The sequence below is a fragment of the Paramormyrops kingsleyae genome, chromosome 16 (assembly GCF_048594095.1).
Source record: "Paramormyrops kingsleyae isolate MSU_618 chromosome 16, PKINGS_0.4, whole genome shotgun sequence".
NCBI lineage: Eukaryota > Metazoa > Chordata > Actinopteri > Osteoglossiformes > Mormyridae > Paramormyrops > Paramormyrops kingsleyae.
In genome coordinates, this window is record NC_132812.1 from 28,889,806 (window position 1) to 28,898,077 (window position 8,272).

The 8,272-nt window shown below is 41.4% G+C and overlaps 2 protein-coding genes across 2 annotated transcripts; one reads left to right on the top strand and one right to left on the bottom strand.

Moving 5' to 3' along the window:
• Nucleotides 1–1,036: 1,036 nt before the first annotated feature.
• Nucleotides 1,037–4,238, bottom strand: cln5 (CLN5 intracellular trafficking protein). Its single transcript, XM_023828980.2, has 4 exons — nucleotides 3,895–4,238; nucleotides 3,021–3,195; nucleotides 2,712–2,937; nucleotides 1,037–1,808 (listed from the first exon to the last, which is right to left on the bottom strand). Exons 1-4 carry the CDS (start codon nucleotides 3,999–4,001, stop codon nucleotides 1,321–1,323), a joined length of 996 nt encoding a protein of 331 aa, XP_023684748.2. The 5' UTR covers nucleotides 4,002–4,238; the 3' UTR covers nucleotides 1,037–1,320.
• Nucleotides 4,239–6,251: 2,013 nt separating this feature from the next.
• LOC111852762 (BTB/POZ domain-containing protein KCTD12-like) lies at nucleotides 6,252–7,937 on the top strand. Its single transcript, XM_023828996.2, has one exon. The coding sequence runs from the start codon at nucleotides 6,347–6,349 to the stop codon at nucleotides 7,172–7,174; it is 828 nt and encodes a 275-aa protein (XP_023684764.2). The 5' UTR covers nucleotides 6,252–6,346; the 3' UTR covers nucleotides 7,175–7,937.
• Nucleotides 7,938–8,272: the final 335 nt, after the last annotated feature.

Genomic DNA, 8,272 nt, shown 5'->3' on the forward strand with positions numbered 1-8,272 from the left:
ATTTGAATTGAATTGGCCACAAATCAAAAACAGTTTAAACCATTTGTTTGATAAAGACATGGTGATACTAAAGATTACAAGAGAGACGCCATTTCTGGAGAAATCCGAATTCCAAAAGGTTCACTTTTTTTTTGTGAAACCACTTGAATTATGCAGGGTGACAGGGGTTTGTAAGTGACTATAGAGACATTTCAGACCTAAACTAGTCTTTCATCTTTAAACAGGACAGTTTTATGAATACAGGCAAAATTGGAATGATCACATCAGAATTTAGAGTCCTTTGATTGGTAGTTTGGTGTCTGTATGTATATAGTGTTCGGCCAAGCTAATCTTGTATAGAATGTGAGTGGTCTTCATAAAATTAAGCTTAGCTTTCTTTATATGAATAGTAAATTAAATCCTCGATTTTCTTAAGAAGGCAGCCAGCTGGTCATGTAGTTCATTCAGCTAGCTGCTTGTAAAGTCAATAGCCTCCCACCCCATAGGTTGCTATGATGAAATTATCTCTGTTGTTGTGCAATACTTTTTAAACCAGCTTAAGAGAGCTAATATTAAGCATGCTTGTTATCCTGTCAACCAGCCCTTTCGCTTCTCCCTTTGTTACAAACCTCTCTTCTGCTTTAAATATAGGGAAGTGCATCCTGCAGGTACTGTATGAGCTGCATGAGCTTGGTAAACATTAAGTAGGCCGTCATTGTTTTCATGCTAATTTGCCATCTTGAATTTAATACTTTAGCAGTATCAAGTATTGTTAAGCAGTATCATGTAGTGTTGTCCTGAAAAGTTGTGGAAAGTCTCTCTGAAGCTGTGGCGTAGTAATATGTGAGCTGATTTGTCGATAAACAGCCTGAGTCCTACATTGTACGAAGCCACAACATGCTGACAAATGAGAAGAGCCCGTGACTGGGACCTCTGACTCCTGCTCTCAGTTGTCAATACCAACAGCATTTAAATAAGTATTAGAATTTAAAAGTAATGTACTCCGTAAAACTGTATTCTAATTTTACCTTACCAGTCAATTTTTAAGGCTAGTGCATTTTATCAAAAAAGGAATTTAATAATTGTTCCAAATGTATACATTTGAAGAAATACTCTGATTTCTCATATTCTAATAAAATACATTTTGGTGACAAAATTACTTTTGTTACAAATTAGTGATCACCACCAACCTCACCGTTACATAATAACCAATCACACAAAATGAACCGATTTTCATTAAGAACATTCAATACTTTTCAAAGTCGGGCTTCCATAAGGGCCGCGCCCCCCCCCCCCACATTATAAAAACAGTGCTACTGAAAGTCTTGTCCAAGAAGGTCGTCATGGCAGAGGAACCTCTTCGTAGGTTATGTGGATGTAGGGTGGCTTCATTGGAAGGTACCAGTACTCAAAGTTATAGAACAAGTAGAATGTCTTTTCCAACAAAACCTTTTCGACAAGCTCGAAGAAACTGAGGATGAATTCTTTGAGTGACTGGTGTGGACGAAAGAAATAGTAGAACTCTCTGATATTTGCAGCCAGTCCTTCCCTGGAGGAATTGCCAAAAATTGTACTGTCATTTCCGAGAAAGGTCGGCTCCCCGCTGTACAGAAAAATCTTGGTGTAATTGGTCTGGGTGGCACTAGACAGTTTAACACCCATCTGGGCAAGTTTCCTGTAGGTGCGGTGCACAAACTGAGAGCAATCATAGGACTCAAACCACACAGTGGCGTTGGAACTGGGCTCAGCCTGGACAGTCCACGTCTCATAAAATATCCCTGTATTATTGTCTTTCTTGACCCATTCAGCCATATCATTGAACTGTCCACCTGAAAAAATAAAAAAAACAATAGGAAAGCATGACTTTACAGTTGTACATGACTGTTTATGTAAAATATTATTTTTTTATAACCCACAAACCTCGACTACAATTCATAGTACAGTGCAAAGTCTCAAGTGGACAACAAATATTATGATCTTCCTGTTGGTTTAAAACTATATTAAATATGGAAAAAAGTGTGTGTCAGCAATTTCACTCCAATATTTGCAGCAGCCATCCAACACCCCCTATGTATTTTTTTTCGACTTGGCCACTAATGCACATTTTATATCTAAAGAGTGCATTGATTTTTAAATCTAATTTAATTAACTGAGTGTACTGGGGGGGGGGGGGGGAATTTTACAAATGCATTGAATGACTGGAGTGTCTCTGAAGATATCAGAAACTTTTTATAGGAAAGAAATAATTCCTGTTAGTTTTTATTGTGTTGCTCTTAATTTACATTTGTATAATAAGGCAGAGCATTAAATTTCTTTAGCTTTTCAATTTAATACAGGTAAAGAAAAAAAAAGACCTTCAAAATACTTTTTTGTATATTACACACAGCAACAACAACAAATTTATTTTTGTATAGTGCGTTATCACAACATTACATCGTCTCAAAGCGCTTTACAGCATCCCCACCCAAAGCCCCCAGTGAGTAAGCCATAGGCGACAGTGGCAAGGAAAAACTCCCGAGAAGGAAAAAACCTTGGGAGGGACCAGACTCAAAGGGGGAGCCCATTCTACAGGGGCCGGCAGGGAAAGTTCCAAATGTTTTTGGAACTTAGGTTTGACTGCAAGTTTAGTTGGTTACCAATGGCAGATAGTTGAATAAAATAAGAGTGCCGAATACAGCAAGACCATCTTACGACTCGCTCTTCTGGTTTCACACAACCACCACCGCACCTACCTGACATTTGTCCCACTTTCTCCATAGTCCCATTCTGAGTCCAGTGCAGGTCGTCAATGCCCTGAAAGAAGCAGGCGGCTCCTTGGTTACACCAGAAGGGGGCGCTAAGCTCCGGTCTTATGTGTGGGAAAGTACAGTTCCCCAGCTGAAACAGTTCGTACCACTCCATCGTGTAGTTTTTCTCCGTGTCACGGCTTCTGAAGCCAATCGCATCGTGCATAATACTCTGAAACGAAAGTGCGCAGGTAATACTTACATAAAACCCCAAAAACAGCAAAACAAAAAACACAACGCGTGATAAGAACTTACAATTTTTCCTAAGAGGTCCCCATATTTAAACTCCCACACTGGAGCTTGAAGTCGGAATATGTCGATTATATCCGAATCCCTCATAGGGGGAATACGGCCATCCCGGTCTCCAGTTGGGCAAAACGGGTACAAAGCCTGGCAGTAAGGATCGACTACTGGACGGTGATCAAATCGCCTTGGCAGGAAAACAAACAGCCTTTACATGTTATGCTCAAGTACAGAAGTAAGTTTCCCCGTGACAGTAACAGATGCGTAGCTTGTATGAAGAACAGAAACCTTTCAGTATTGTCATACTGAGGGGAAACACAGCTAGTGCCGATGATGAGTTATTTACCAGACTTGCATGGAAGTTAGCCAAATAACTGATTTTCTGTGCTGGGGCTTCCTCTGGAGTCCCCAGAGTTAGTTATGGAGAGAAGGACGTTACTCAAGCTGCTCAACGTTATGGACAATACTACACGCTCCCTATATAATCTACCGGCCGGACAACAGGGAGTTTTCAGGCTGCAATAAGTGTCGCTGCAATAAGGATCGTTACAGGAGGTCATTCCTGTCCATGACAATAACCTCTCTGTGCAGGAGGATGACCCTCCTCCTCTGAGGCAATACATAATGCACAATGCACATTTACATTTGATTTCCGCACTAAAGGCACTTTTGCATATTTGTACATTTTGCACATTTGTACATATATATTTTTGTAATTTGGTATTATGTCTCCGCTTATGCCTACCTCGTGTCTGCTTTTGTCATTTATGGCTATTGCAACATAAAAAAACACATTTGGGGATAGAGTAATCTGAATCTCAAATAAAAGGGAAACTACTAAAATGAACATTTCCCCGTTGCCTCTGCTTGCCGCTCGCCTGTCTACCTGTAAGGCACAGGCCATGCCTGCTCTCCCGCTGTACGCCCGCCATGTGCAAAGTCCAGCGATGTAATCAAAATGGTTAAAGACCAGATAAACATCCTGCTTTCCATCCGCAGATCCAACTTAACGCCAGCGGACACGGAGTCCCAGTTACCCGACCTGGCCGCCGAACTTCGCCCTGTGCCGGCTGGTGGGGGCTGTCACTGTTAGCAGAAGCCTACAGCAGCCCAGAGACCCAACAAAACACTACGCAAACTCAGTCCCAACAGCAAAACAGCACTTTACAGCGCACCAGCAATACAGTTTACATTCACTTCCTCATTCGGGGGTGGGACGGCTGAACCTTTCACGTGATCATCATGTGACTCAAATTCTATGCAATCATGTGACAGGCGGGCAGCAAATCACATTACTTTGTGTGTGTGTGTGTGTGTGTGTGTGTGTGTGTGTGTGTGTGTGTGAGAGAGAGAGAGAGAGAGAGAGACAGATATAATGAAATAAACCTCCTTATTCTTATTATTGTCAGAGAAGAGCCATTAATGCAGTCTGCAGTGAATGGAACTCTCGGTAAGAAGGTTGTAGTAAAGGGTTTGTAGCATAACTGCGTTTTTGCAAAGAGGAGTATTGCTTACTTAATATTAAAATGATATATAGATATTTTTTCATCCCCATGGGAAATTGGATTACTTTAACATATATCATTTTGCCTTCGTTGGGATACACGATGCAGCGTCATCCAGCACCCAACACCCCTGGAGTAATTCTATATACGATCCCGTATTATAAGGGAAGGATGGCAATCCTAGTTAAGGGCTTTGCTCAAGGGCGCAGTCAGCGGTGGAAGCACTTCACTCGCTATGAGGTTTGAATCAGCAACCTTCCAATCACAGGCCCAGGCCACACTTCGCCCCGTAGTTTTGTCTGCGTAAAGCGCTGGTTAATTTCTCCCAAAACTGCCATTCCAGCACAACTATGATATTTGTGGTAGTCAGTGGTTGTTCAGCAACCTGGTCAAAGGTGATTTTACATGCCTCGTCATCAAGGTGGAAGGTAGATTGATTTATGCAAACGTTTAGACTGGGACTCCCAGAATTTCCCCCTGGCACCAATAAATTCCATCTTAATGCTATAGTGATACTTTTATTAATCTTAATTGATCTGCGTTTCTATGGCTACACTGAGACACTTATCAGATAAGACCTACTGTGTGCTACGATGCATTGAAGCTACACTGTAGATACTAAAGAAATCTCACACAATAACTGAATTTTGCTACTCAATATCAACTCTTCCTTATAGACCAAGGTAAGCCCATTCAGACTACTGATCAGCGTGCAGTCGTGTGTATAGTCAAACCGCCAAATTACCTATTTACAGCATCTACTTCATTTACTACTTAATATTTGTACAAAGGCTACATTTAAGACGGGATATTAAGCTTGTCCACCTGTCTGAGGCAAGTAATAGGCCTATAGATAAAGGGTAAGTACAAAAACTGATATATGCATATATACTGTACATACATATATAATTTATATGATCTATATTATAATATAATAATATTACATGCCAGACTGCATTTAATGAATTAGCCCAGTTCCACCCCTGGGTGCAATCCATCATTGTTCCCACAGCTCGGCTTGTGTTCTAAAGATATAGTACATGGGTGGTCATGAACAAACTGGTGATAGATTTGCCAAGTTACAAGTAACCAAGTAATTTAACTTAGTAACTAAGTTAATGTCCATATATATGCCAAAATGTCTTCTTTCTTACATCATCTGTTCTTAAATGGTAATTTTGATGGGATCTTAATTAGTGTCTAAACTGTAATTATTGATCAAATTCTTACACCTACAATATCGTAGCATTAAAACTTCGCGTTGAATTTCACGTTTCGGTCCGCTAGATGTCGCACCTCATGGTCCACATTGCAGGGCGGCTCGACGGATATTCTTCTGCTGATACTATGGGGTTGCTGGACTTTTAGTCGATGGTACGCAGAAATTTAGGGTTTTCCTTTAATGTGCCCGTCGCCATTGTTCACTACCTACGGCGACACATGTAAGACATGTATACACAAACAGGCACGTACATAGGGCTCCTCGTCTTGATAAAGAAAAGTCAACGAAATGACCTGTCTGAAAGCTTAGCTATTCTGTTCCCTTTAATTAATATTTACAACAAACACTATATATATGTATATATATACACACACACAAATGAAAAATATATTTCAAAAAGATGCTGATGAAATACATAAACTTCCCTGTTTAGTCAGGAGCTGATCTGCAGATCTGCACATGACATGTAAGCAATGAGTTAACAGTTACAACTTGCATCAGAACGTATTTTACTCCTCCTATCTCATTCCGTTCGGTCGACATAAAGAAAACCACAAACGCTACTCAGATTACATTGGATTGTCCTAGTTGCCTGAAAGGCGAAAGCAGACATGGCTTCGGCGGATCTTTCATGCCGAGTTTCCAGTGCTGAAGACAATAATTCTCACTTTTCTGAAATAATAGAACTAAATGTTGGGGGACAGGTCTACGTAACCAGACATGCAACTTTAATTTCTGTGGCAGACTCTGTCCTCTGGAACATGTTTAGCCAACAAAAGCCCAAAGAACTACCACGGGACAGCAAAGGGCGGTACTTTATAGACAGAGATGGCTTTTTGTTCCGATACATTTTGGACTACCTGAGGGATCTGAACCTTGTCTTGCCTGATTGCTTTCCAGAGAAATGCAGGCTGCAAAGGGAAGCAGAATTCTTCCAACTGCACGAACTCTCCAAGTGTCTAAGTACAAAGATGAGTAAAGACAGCTCAGTGAGCGAGGACATCTGTCAAGGCGATCCGGACGAAGGTGCGCTGCTCGGCGCGGTCAGGGAGTCCGCCGCCAGCCAGCGGAGATCCGGCTACATTACCATCGGATACAGGGGCACCTACACCATCGGGAGGGATATCCAAACCGACGCCAAATTCAGAAGGGTGGCCAGGATCACCGTGTGCGGGAAAACGTCCCTGGCAAAAGAAGTGTTCGGGGACACCCTGAACGACAGCAGGGACCCGGACCGGCCCCCGGAGCGGTACACGTCCCGTTACTACCTGAAGTTTAATTTCCTGGAGCAGGCGTTTGATAAACTGAGCGAGGCCGGTTTTCACATGGTGGCCTGCAGCTCCACGGGCACCTGTGCGTATGTCAGCAGCGACCCGAGCGAGGACAAGATCTGGGCGAGTTACACGGAGTATGTGTTCAGCCGGGTGGGGCGACGCTGAGCTGCCGGTGTGGGCAGGGCGGCTGCGGGCGACACCCGGCGAGCAGCATCTACCCATGTGAAAAGCTGGCATGCCACAAAATTCAGTAACGCTGTTTTTCATTTATCAAGTCATTTCATTCATCGGATGTTGAGTGTTACAAATAATGACACTGAAAATATGAACATACTACGCAACTTCTTTATTTTTGCAATTGTAATTGAGCTTTGTTGATTTATCACCGTCATGGAAGGACACTTTTGGTCCGTTCAGACTTGTCTTGTTTTGTAATTTAATCACGTGTTTTAAATGTACGGTTAAATTACGGATACTTGCACCACAAAACTGTAAAAGTGGAATAAATTGTATTTGGATAGCATCACTGTCTGCGATTAAGTTTTGCGTGTTGAACGAACTTATAAAGCTAAACTGACCTGCGTTTTTCTGACATCTTTGGACTTAATTTCCTCATAATATTGAGCATATAAAATGCATTTGACTAGTTAACTTTACAGTTTTATGTTGCCAGTTTATGACGTTATCCGCTGACACCAAAGGCTCGCATTATGAAGCCAGTGCCATATATTTTCATAAATAAGTAGCTACATATTTGTCAATATATAACTGAACGAAACGTCATGCTGCTTTCATTGGTAATGTTCTTTTTGACGCATACATTTGAGTATATGGACTATTTTGTATGAATAAATACTACTGTGTGTGTGTTCATTTGGAGTTGTATTCCATATTTAGCAGAAGAAATAAAGCAAATATCTTTTGCACATTTTTTGCGTTACGTTCGTGCATGATGGACAAGTGTGATCACGCTGTTTTCAGGCTTCAGACGTAGGAGGTTTTACATTACAGGCATAACGTCGACAATCAGCAGAACATCAGTTTTCTGACTTCTGTTTATATGACCTAATATTTCCCCCTGCTGTGATCAAAGCAATTTCGCAATTACCAGCATTGCAGCTGTTGTGCAGCATATCCGGCGGGTGTCCGGCTATGAGGAACCAACGGGAGAAACCGTCAGAATAGAATTTTTGGATAGGAGATTGTCAGTTAAATATTAAGTAAGCATATTCGGTACATCTTAAAATAATTATACAAGATAAA